The sequence below is a fragment of the Vigna angularis genome, chromosome 1, assembly GCF_016808095.1.
Source record: "Vigna angularis cultivar LongXiaoDou No.4 chromosome 1, ASM1680809v1, whole genome shotgun sequence".
Lineage (NCBI taxonomy): Eukaryota > Viridiplantae > Streptophyta > Magnoliopsida > Fabales > Fabaceae > Vigna > Vigna angularis.
In genome coordinates, this window is record NC_068970.1 from 135,241 (window position 1) to 146,923 (window position 11,683).

The 11,683-nt window shown below is 32.9% G+C and overlaps 1 protein-coding gene across 6 annotated transcripts; it reads left to right on the forward strand.

Annotated features, from left to right (window-relative positions):
* Positions 1 to 882: 882 nt before the first annotated feature.
* Positions 883 to 10,680, forward strand: LOC108330316 (uncharacterized). Of its 6 annotated transcripts, XM_017564806.2 has the most exons (20): positions 883 to 978; positions 1,055 to 1,159; positions 1,397 to 1,463; positions 1,562 to 1,618; positions 1,740 to 1,810; positions 2,825 to 2,924; positions 3,855 to 3,925; positions 4,037 to 4,137; positions 4,222 to 4,322; positions 4,410 to 4,463; positions 4,571 to 4,626; positions 4,746 to 4,784; positions 4,883 to 5,027; positions 5,751 to 5,932; positions 6,637 to 6,704; positions 6,948 to 7,020; positions 7,092 to 7,153; positions 7,295 to 8,228; positions 8,952 to 9,242; positions 10,243 to 10,679. In XM_017564806.2, the coding sequence occupies exons 2-20, from the start codon at positions 1,107 to 1,109 to the stop codon at positions 10,520 to 10,522; spliced, it is 2,805 nt and encodes a 934-aa protein (XP_017420295.2). In that variant the 5' UTR covers positions 883 to 978; positions 1,055 to 1,106; the 3' UTR covers positions 10,523 to 10,679. The 6 variants fall into 6 exon arrangements, with proteins under 6 accessions (XP_017420295.2, XP_052735385.1, XP_052735389.1 ...); XM_052879425.1 differs by lacking the exon at positions 1,397 to 1,463 and having other exon boundaries at positions 934 to 978; positions 10,243 to 10,680; XM_052879429.1 differs by lacking the exon at positions 1,397 to 1,463 and having other exon boundaries at positions 934 to 978; positions 7,298 to 8,228; positions 10,243 to 10,678.
* Positions 10,681 to 11,683: the final 1,003 nt, after the last annotated feature.

Genomic DNA, 11,683 nt, shown 5'->3' on the forward strand with positions numbered 1-11,683 from the left:
AGTGGGAATGTCAGATGCAATAATAAGGAAATTGTTATCCCAGAAGTAGGCGATCATTGGAGGACCACACGTGTGAGACGGCTAACATAATCAATGATTGATCCCTTTGAAAGGGAAGGTTTCTCACAATTAGGTGATGATCTATTTGTAAGAGAGGTTGGGTATTGCAGAATTAAAAGGGCAATTTATTGTTGGAAATACTTCTTCTAGATGGTCATTATTAATAATTTTTTAGGCCAGTGATGATTTATCACGAAGTTGATGTGAATACATTTAATACTTAGCACACTTTTCAAGGTAACTTAAATAAATAATAAAAATTTGTCGACCAAGTCAAAGTTATGAATTTTCTAAAACAAGTCGTGGACAAAACGATGGAAGACCAAAACCACGTATTGAAAACATAAGATACATATAAATATAATAATTATGATAAAAATATTAGTAATCAAATTTAACTTTTATTTATTTTCAGAAATTCAATTTTTTTATTTCTAAATTTAAGTTAATTCTTTTAATTTTTATTATATATAATTTTCTCATAAATTGATTATTTTAATTTTGTAATGTTATTTTTAAAATTTTAAACTATATAAAAAAGAACATTTCAAGAAATATTAAAAACAGTGTAATAATTAAATATTTTTATAAAAATAAAAGAAACAATAATAAATGAAAAGTAATAATAATAATAAATTGCATTAAAATATCTAATAATGACTATTGAATGAAGATTGATAATAAGCTTAGTTAAATTACTAAAAATTTCATCTCACCATTTAATATTTAAAACATACAACTATATTTTTAATGTAATTATTACATCTGTTAAGTTTACTTAGGCGCGCATTTATGAAAAAAAAAAGTATAAGTAGAGAGGGACGATTAGCAGATCCCATATCTAATTCAACGTACTGGTTAAGTAAAGAAAACGCAAGGCAAGGGAAGATGGGAGACAACAAGTGTTCTACCAGAAAGGTTAATTTTATACTACCCATCTCATCATGCCACATTCATTCTACTAACATCTCTTTTTGTTTCATGTCCGCTAAAGGCTCACCCACCCAATCCTCCTTCACTTACATGGCACCGAAAATTGAACTCCCATGGAAATTACTCATCCGAAATCTCCTTATGTTTCAAAGATATTGTTCATCTGGTAAGGCTATTCATGTAACAATGTTTGAAAGAGATCGCACCATAAACCTTCATTCTGCATCCCATTAACTCCTCCTTATTGCTTATCTCACTCCCAACACCTTTTTTTTTCGACTTCAATTTGCTGTTAATCATACTCAAGTTCTTTCAAATATTTATGAAATGTTGACATCTCATGCAATCCTACCCTATAAGACAATTTAAATCTCAGGGACTCTGTTCTTGATTTCTGTTTTAGGACAAGACAGTTCAGTGTCACCTCCCCTTTCATATACTTTGATGCTCTGCAATATTATCCCTATTGGGTATATCATATATCAACTCTATCGTTTTTTTCCCCACCTATTATATTTAAAAATTAGGAGCATCGGGAATTTGACGAGGCTATTTTTTGATTTGGTAGGCTCCTATTGGCTATCGCTTATGGCATTATTGTCGGGAAGAAGCTGCCAAAGGAAGGGTAATCTTATTTTGTCTATGAATTTCTATCATATATCGATTAGTGCGATGAAGAATCCATCTGATTATTTTTCTCTGACCGTTTTCTGCGTTTATTTGTTGTTTCTATCTTTCTTGCACAGATTGGAATGATTGATCCTTTTGCCAAGCGTAGCACGACATTTTGTCATGGTGTTCCTTTGGGAGGTATAGGGTAAGTCTTTTTTTTTTTTTTTTTATAAAGCAAGTATGCAAAAACATCGCTATGCTGGCTACAATCCCAAGTAACCGCACATTCTAGCCAGTAACAATCATATGCAGTATCTCTACCTAAATATTTTAAATAAACAAAGAAACAATACATACAAAAGTGGGGGGCCACGCCAAAACCCCTGAAAAAACCTAAAACTAGGAAGACCAAATCGGTCTCTGAAGAAATCACGAGAAACCATTGAAGGAATCCCAACCCTTCCAAAAACTACCCAAGTTTCTAATACCACGTGATGCAAGCAAATATTCATATTTATTTCTTTCTCTATGAATATAAGCTATTGGGTAAGTCTTCAATCTTGAATTAAGTAACATTTCTCTTCCATGTGCTCAAGCTAAAAGATAATCACAAGATTAAATTAACCATCCTTGTGATATGATCCTTTTAATGTTACCTTCAACTAATTAGGTTATGGGTTTTTGATTTGAAATATTGCAGTTGTAGTATAAAACATGTACATATTGTGCGTGGAAAATGTGATATCGTTTATTGGCTTGATATTACCACAGGTGCCAATTGGATTTATGTTTAAAATGTCGATAGGTATATTTTTATTTCTAGTTATACCAATCATATAATAAGTTATAATCACATTACATTTGTCCAAACACACACTCACACACGAGTCATCTTGATGATATCAAGAGTGTGGTTTTGGGGAAAAAACTATTCTACCTATTTAGGCATTGCTCATTAAATAGTAATTCAGTAACTGTACAAGGGAGAAATTATAGGGCCACATTAATGAAATGTACAGCATATTTATGGGGAAATAACTCAGGCTACTAAAATAATAGTGATAAAATGGTAAAAATCATTTAATGATATGTGACAACCTGAATATTACGATGTTAACATCATCATTATTATCCAATTTATATTAGCTTGAGAACATTTTGGATAATTTGGGTAAATAATATTCAATTTTTTATTTTCTTTTGACAAACTGATGTCCAGAGCTGGAAGTATTGGAAGAAGTTTCAGAGGTGAATTTCAGCGTTGGCAACTATTCCCTGTAGTATGTGAAGAGAAACCAGTTTTAGCAAATCAGTTTTCTGTAAGTTTTACTCATTCTCCTTGATCAGGAAGATACCTTTCTACTTTATTTTAAACATTTCTGGCAATCCGAGCGGTCTGATACTGTCTGTGTTCCCTTGAAATATGAAATTTGATATTCTATATTCAGACCTTAGATACAATGATACCAGAATTTGCATGTCAATGTAACAATGTGATGTTTATTCACACTGTGATAAGCAAAACAGTGTCCAATCTTTTTTACTAGTTCAGTAAATTGAATTGTTTATCAACAATGCACATTATAGTTATAATGCAGGCTGTGATATCTTAATGTTTTGTGAGTAACATCTATGTGTATCTCTCCCGTTTCTTATTTATCTTTCACACTACTTTTTTTTTTCCTAAATCTTTTTAAGTAGATTTTTCTTCGTAATGGAAGAAATAAGCATTATTTTGTCTTAGGAGGTGGTTCTGTTCCCATTTGAGCATAATACTTACATAAATACCACTGCCTTAAAGGATAAACTATAAAGGAAAGTTTGATCACTGTTTCTATATGATAGGTCTCCTCACATAAAAGGCCTTAATGCTTGAAATGTGGACAAAAAGAACATGTGCATAACTACCTGATGCCGACACTAAACAGTTGTCTCCAATCTGCACTGAACATAACGACAAAACTTGGGGTTGTAATTAAGGATTAGGTGCTATACCATTTTGGTTAACCTGGTTGTTTATATCATGTCAATTCACTGGTTACCCTTAAATCCTAGAATTTCTCTTAGCATCTATCTGTATATATACATTTCTAGCGTGGAATGTGGTTATTAACAAGTTAAACTCAAATTTTTGGATCAGTATTTCTTGAAGTTCAAGTATCTCTTACAAATTATTTTATGTCTTATATTTTCTTTACTTCATCCAAATAGTATTATCTTTTCAGACATAAGAAAGATTGTTGTCTCAGGTTTTCGTTTCACGTCCAAGTGGTGAAAAATATTCTAGTGTACTTTGCCCTGGGAAGCAAGAGATAATAAAGTAAGTCTTTGTAGATTGCTTGTAACTTATCTGTCTCTAATTTATTATTTTGAATGGCAGATTTAAATTCTTTGAATATAATTTAAAAAATTATGCATGAACTTCATTCAGACAAAATCCAGTGTCAGGGATTGAATCATGGGATTGGAATATAAATGGAAACAGTTCCACATATCATGCATTGTACCCAAGGGCTTGGACGATTTATGAGGGTAAACTGGGCTAGTTGGCATAGTTCAATTCCATTATAGTACTCACTATCTCTCTCGTCTATCAACTCTTCTGTTCAAATGCAGAACCTGACCCAGCTTTGAGAATAATTTGTCATCAGATTTCACCTGTTATACCTCATAATTACAAGGAGAGTAGCTTTCCTGTAACAGTTTTCACTTTCACGGTAGGCAAGGATGACTTCCATATAAATTTTGGTTGGACTTTGATGCTTCTAAAGTTAGTAATAAGCAGACAATTTTATTTTTTGCAGCTGAAAAATTTAGGGAATATGTCAGCAGATGTTACCTTGCTTTTCACATGGACAGTAAGTGATACTTTTATGTTGGCCATTACTGTTACCTTCTGTTGGTTTGTAGTACTCTATTCTTTTGTTGGGGGCACTGAGTGCAAACAAATTGCTGTGTGCTTCAGAATTCTGTTGGAGGAATTTCTGAATTTACTGGTGACCACTTTAATTCCAAGAAAATGTAAGAAAATAGTCAGTTGGTTTGTTTTTTTTACGCAGATGATCCAATTTGATTCAACCTCCCAAAGCTCGTCAATAGTTTACTCTAATATTCACAATACATATTATCTTCTGATATAGGTTGAATGATGGGGTTCATGCCGTGCTTCTACATCATAAGTAAGTATAGCTTGCTATTCTCTTTTTGAGAAAAAAATGAAAAGGAAAACAATTAGTTTTTGTCAAATAAATGTTATTGTGGTATGTTTAACATGCAGGACGGCAAATGATAGATCTCCAGTCACATTTGCAATTGCAGCAGAAGAGACTGAATTTGTTCATATCTCAGAGTGCCCTGTCTTTGTTGTATCTGGTTCTTATAATGGTATATCGGCTAAGGACATGTGGCATGAAGTTAAACAGGTCAGAGATCTACTTTCGAATTTCATAAGTATTTTTTTGAAATAATTTTGTTCAATGTTTTATTTTCCTTCATGCTGTTCTGTAACAGATAAAGCTAATCCTTGTGCTGTAAGAATTTCTTAAAGCAATTATTTGGAGTTTCCTTTGCTTTTGGATGTCTGAATCTATTGTTCTCTATTCTGACAGTTATCAATACTTGAATCTCTTTGAACATAATTCTGTAAGGATATTTCAAGCTTAAATAATCACTTCTTGGGCCTTATTTGTTAATTTCCCATGCCTCCTATTCATTCATAGGATTGGCTATTGTAACTATGGATTTACAATTGAAGTATGTATTAGCTCAGCAAAAGGATGTACTTGATGCAAACCTGTATAAAGTTTAAAGACTGTCAAGAAACTAATTAAATGATTGATCCTTTAAAGTATATTACCGCTTAGTCATGGTTGAACTGATTAAATGAATATAATATGATGCAGATAGTATCTCTCCTTTCTGCTTAGCTTGATCCTTTACTGTATTCTGAGTGATAATGGAATTTATGTGTGCTTTGTTCCCTCAAGAAACATTAATGATGAAATTTGAGGACTTTTTCTCTAGTTGTTGATTAACGATGCTCATTCAAAATGGTACAACTTAGATGATATTAAACTTGCTGTCATCCGTATGCACACTACACAACATTTCACTAAATTGAATTATGGTACCATTGTTCTTTTCAGCATGGGTCGTTTGACCATCTGAATTTTTCTGAAACTGCTACGCCTTCAGAACCAGGATCATCTATTGGAGCAGCCATCGCAGCCACTGTGACTGTTCCATCTAATGCTCAGCGAATTGTGACATTTTCATTGGCATGGGACTGCCCTGAAGTCAAGTTTCCTGAAGGAAAGACATATTACAGGTGGGTGGTACTATGGTAGAAAACTTGTGTGATGATATCTTTGGTTTAAGGAGGGATGGCAAATAAATTTGTTCCCATGGGCATTTTCCAAATCCATTCCAATTTTGATGGGGATCTTCATATACTAGGTAATAACCAATTTTTTAAATTAAGGATGGGCAGAGGATGGGTATGTACACATATGCCCCGATCTCTTCCTCATAACCATCTCCATTTTAAATTTCTAAAACACCTTTAATTTTTTAGGTAATCTAAAAATCTCATATTAACTTTTCTTTGGTCATTAATTTCATAACTTATGAGCACACATTTAATCATTTTTTTTTCTGTAATTATTTGACCTTTATCCAATTGTTATTTGATACTCTTATTTGATATTTATATAATTATAATATGTTTTTTATATTTGACGTTGAAAAAAAATGTGTACCCTTTTAACATTGAATATTTGATAATATCATGTTTTCTTTGTTGTTGTTTTCTTGTAAAAAGTATTCAATTAATATTTGAAACAATAAATGGGTGGGTATGGGAGCATATATGGGTATATTGATGGAGATGAGGATGGAAGAAAAACTTCATACTAGATAAGAATGAATTGTTACTTGGTGGATGGGGTGAGATAGTCAAACCCGCACTTGACCGTCCTGTTGTCATCCCTAGTTCTCAGGCTACATAACATAACTAAAAACCTTGGTTTGCAGGCGTTACACTAAATTCTATGGTACTCATGGAGATGCTGCTGCAGATATTGCACATGATGCTATTATTGGTAATATTCTTTGCCCAACTCCATTAAATATTGTGGTTGAAGGTGGGGATTGTATCTAAATTTGATGTCCTTAATAATTATAGCTATAGTTAGATTTCTGGCAAGCTAGATTGTGGATATTGTTTTTCTTAATTTTGATGCGGGCATTACTTTGTTTGCAAAACCCCATGCAGAGGCATGTCTCATCCGTGATTGTTAATACCATAAATTACTAATTGAAACTTCTATAAATTTGTTCCATAGAACATTGCCAATGGGAGACCCAGATTGATGATTGGCAAAGACCAATACTAGAGGACAAGAGACTACCTGAATGGTAATCTTCAATTCTTTATTCTTTAACCCGCTTCTACAATCAAAATCTGACGTTTTCAGAGTTCTGTGCAGGTACCCAACTACCCTTTTAAATGAACTTTACTATTTGAATTCTGGGGGGACAATTTGGACAGGTATCTTTGGCTTTCTAAACTCTCTTTTTTATTTCGGCTAATAAGTCTGGTATATTTTCCTTTGGAAGTCCTGCAATCCCTGCGTGCATGATAGTGTGTTGCCACTGTCAATTTGTCATTGTTTTTTCCCTTTCTCTTTAGCAGATGGTTCACTTCCTGTAAATAGCTCAGTTAACAACACAGGAGAAAGAAAATTTTCCTTGGATGGACACATATCTCGTTTAAAGAATACCAATAATTTATCAAATCAAAATGATACCGCTATCAACATTCTTGAAATGTTTGGCTCAGTAGTTGAGCAAACCCACTCTCCACCTGCATCAAAGTCTGCGTATGGAGTAAATCTGCTCCAAGAAGGGGAAGAAAACATTGGTCAGTTTCTTTATCTTGAAGGCATTGAGTATAAAATGTGGAATACCTACGATGTCCACTTTTATGCTTCTTTTTCACTAGTCATGCTATTCCCAAAACTTGAACTCAGCATCCAAAGAGACTTTGCTGCAGCAGTACTGATGCATGACCCTAGTAAGATGAAACTTCTAGTTGATGGCCAATGGGTACCTAGAAAAGTTCTCGGTGCTGTTCCTCATGATATTGGACTCAATGATCCATGGTTTGAAGTAAATAGCTATAATCTTTATAACACAGATAGGTGGAAAGACTTGAATTCAAAATTTGTTCTTCAGATTTATAGGGATGTAGTTGTCACTGGTGACAAGAAGTTTGCACAAGCTGTGTGGCCTGCTGTTTATATTGCAATTGCTTATATGGAACAATTTGACAAGGATGGTGATGGAATGATTGAGAATGAAGGCTTCCCTGACCAAACTTATGACACATGGTCTGTGTCTGGTGTGAGTGCTTATAGTGGCGGACTGTGGGTAGCAGCACTGCAGGCAGCATCAGCACTGGCACTTGAAGTTGGTGACAAGGGTTCTGAAGATTACTTTTGGCTGAAGTTTCAGAAGGCAAAGGCTGTATATGAAAAGTTATGGAATGGTTCTTACTTCAATTATGATAGCAGTGGTGGGAGTACGAGTTCATCCATTCAAGCTGATCAATTAGCTGGTCAATGGTCAGTATTTTGTCTTTTGGAAACTATTTGGTAGCCTTATTTACATTAGTACTTCCGAGTAGCTCTATGTTGCAGTGATCCATTAAAACTTTAACTAGAAACCAAGTACCTTACTAAATTTTTGCATGGGTTTTCATTGTGACATTTAACTTTGTGGTACACTATAATCACCATGTAATTTGTGTCATATAGAGAGGGTAAACCAACTTATTTCTTTAAGAATTCATTGAATTTCATCTAATTTAAAATTTAAAGAGCTTTGCATCCACTATATATCACACAAACTTACATATTAAGCCCATTATAAATCCTTGCCCATTATAAATCCTTGCTGTGTTGACTTAAATAAAGTCAACTAGCCTATAAGAAGAGTTGATTTATAGATAAAGGAAGAGCAAGAAAAATTTAGAGTGAAATCAATAAAAAGGATTCATGTCTAATTGGTCTCCCTAAAATTTTGAATTTTGAAAGAGTACAATGACACGATTTGGTCCATCTTGCCAACCCCACTTGGTAGGAAAAGACTTTGGCTGTTGTCAATTGTCACATACAGGCAAAGCATCTGAAACTAAACTTTATAAGAAGAAAATGCAAGCATCTGAACAATGCCATAGTTCTCTAAACAATTTAAATTTTGCAGTTTTCCTCAATTATAACGGACATGCAGATTCATCTTGCTAATATTAAAATGCAATTCAAACAGTTTATTTCTTTGTTTTGCAGGTATGCTAGAGCATGCGGTCTTTCGCCTATTGTTGACGAAAAGAAAAGTAGAAGCGCACTTCAAATGATTTACGATTACAATGTTATGAAAGTACAGGATGGAAGGCGCGGTGCTGTAAATGGGATGTTACCTGATGGAAAAATTGACATGTCAACAATGCAATCTCGGGAAATATGGTCAGGGGTCACATATGCCTTAGCTGCAACAATGATCCAACAAAATATGATTGACATGGCATTTCAAACTGCTGGTGGAGTGTACGAAACTGCATGGTCTGACAATGGACTCGGGTAAAGATATTATATACTGTTCTTTTAGTGGTACTTGTGAAAAGTTACAGACTGAAGTTTATATCAAGTTGCATCTTGATAGTACCAGCAGAAAAATAAGGAGAAGTAATTGACTGTATTATAGAATAAGGCCATAGAATAAGGCCTGATGAAGGTGATTCAGAACTAAGTATGACGGGTACACCCAATAGAACGTGGAAAAGATAGAAAAGTACAACTATAGTTATTCTAGAACCTAGTCTGTCACAAGGATCCAGATTCCAGTTCAAACCTCTTCTTCTTCCTCGCTCTTTATTTCCCCATTTTAGCACTTCCCTTCCTAACTGACTTCGTGGGATGCATTCCCAACACTGCTATCAGAATAGTCTTCTTATTTCTTCCTTCAGTGTCTTGATTGGGTGTATTGCACATTTATCTCCTCCTTATACACATGCTTAATTGTGGGCCTCTTGTTCTGGCCGTATCATTTCCTTTTCCATCAAGAAACACCTTGTCACCAAGGTGGAATCCTGTGAACTGGCCTTGTTAGTCAGTCAAAGTTTCCACATTAATTTTCACACTTCTATTGGAATAAAAGTAGGTGTGCAATCCCTATGCAAGACTGCAACCCCAACCAGGTTGCTCCTCAACCTGTATTTGCAACACACCAAAGTATCAAAGACATAAAGCAAACAAGGAGAGCGGGGGACCAAACCAAACCAGATAAAACTTAAGAAAATGTAGTTTGATAGGCCAAAATGTTCTCTAAATTTGTCTTGCCTAACATAAGATGGAATATCATACCACCAAACTCAACCTTGAAGATAGATCTCTTATGCAACAAGTCAATAAGCACAATGGTATCCTTTGCGTTGCCGTTTTGAATTACTGACTAACTCATGCCAATATATAATATTCGCTGGCTTGTTCGTATGGATCTTTAAGATTATAGATATGCATCTTTTTTCATGTATTTGTATCCCTAATAGTAGCTAATTAATGTCTTCTACTTGATCAACAGTTATTCATTCCAAACTCCTGAAGCGTGGACCTATAAAGATGAATATAGATCTTTATGTTACATGCGCCCCTTAGCCATATGGGCAATGCAATGGGAATTATCAAGAACAAAGCACGCTCAACATGAGTGTATATCGGATATGAAAGAAGAAGATATTATGTCGAAATATCATGATGGATACTCGAAAGTTGCTCACCTTCTAAAGGTGAAGGAGGAGACAGATTCTAGAAGTCTGTTTCAGCTTATATATGATTGTACTTGCAAGAGGATGTGGGCATAGACATGCATTATATATATATATATATATATATATATATATATATATATATACACAAATAAATGCGCGCCCAATATCCTCCCAACACTATTATTATATGGAACGAAAAGTTAAAATGTATTTAATGTTTTGAAAATATCGAAAGTATGCCATGTGTTTTATATTTATGGTTAAATTAGTATTTTGTTCTAATTTTGGTAGAAATAATTTAAGTAAAAATTCTCTTCTTTTTTTTTCTCTCAACTAAGTCAATCTTTTTTTTTAAGTTTTTTTTTTTCATGTGTGAGATAAGCTCGTGGCACTATTAGTATGATATCACAGTGAGGATGTTACATGTCAAATGGTAAGTGTTATTGTTTTACATTCATTTTAATTGAAAATCTCAAATTAATATCTTTTATTTTATGTGTCTTAATTTGATTTTTATTTTAAAATATTTGATGATCAGATCTTTTTGTTATCACTACACCAACATAGTTAAAGATGAGTCACATGTCAATTCATATTTTTTTAATTGTTTTAATTATTTTTTATTTCTTAAATTGAAAAATGATAATAATAATTTTTTATTTTAGTTCTTTTATTTTTATTTTGTCTTAATTTAATTTTAATTTTTTTAAAAAGGAAGTTATTCATCCTTGTTATGAAATTTATTTTTTTATATAAATGTTATACAAATAATTTTATTAAAATTGATACTTTTATTAAATATTTTTAACAAGATTAAATTTATTTATATTTATATTTTACATTGAACTTTGTTTGGATGGTATGTATCATATGAGACGTTTATACACTAATTAGATTAGTATAACAAAAAATATTAATAAAGTTATTTCATACATTGATGATAAATGTATAATAAAAATATATCAGACAAGTCTATGAATAGATTGGATTAGTAAGACAAAAAACATATGACAAGTCTATTGATGTATTGATTATAGGACAGTCTAACAATACATATTAAACAAAGCATTCATATATTGATTACATGATTCTAATAATATACATTAGACAAGTCTTTCCACACACAAAATAAACGAGTCTATTAATATATATTAGACAAGTTTCTTAATGCATTTATTAAATGAATATTGCAATGCATATTAAACGAGTTTGTTTATACACGGGTTATACAAGTATAACGAAAAATATTAGTAA

Bases quoted from the DNA above. Each gene is read 5' to 3' on its own strand.
- LOC108330316 (XM_052879425.1), top strand. From the start codon at position 949: ATGGGAGACAACAAGTGTTCTACCAGAAAG. The intron at 5,933-6,636 runs GTGGGTGGTACT...CTTGGTTTGCAG, and splicing joins GAAGGAAAGACATATTACAG to GCGTTACACTAAATTCTATG. The intron at 8,229-8,951 runs GTCAGTATTTTG...TTTGTTTTGCAG, and splicing joins GATCAATTAGCTGGTCAATG to GTATGCTAGAGCATGCGGTC.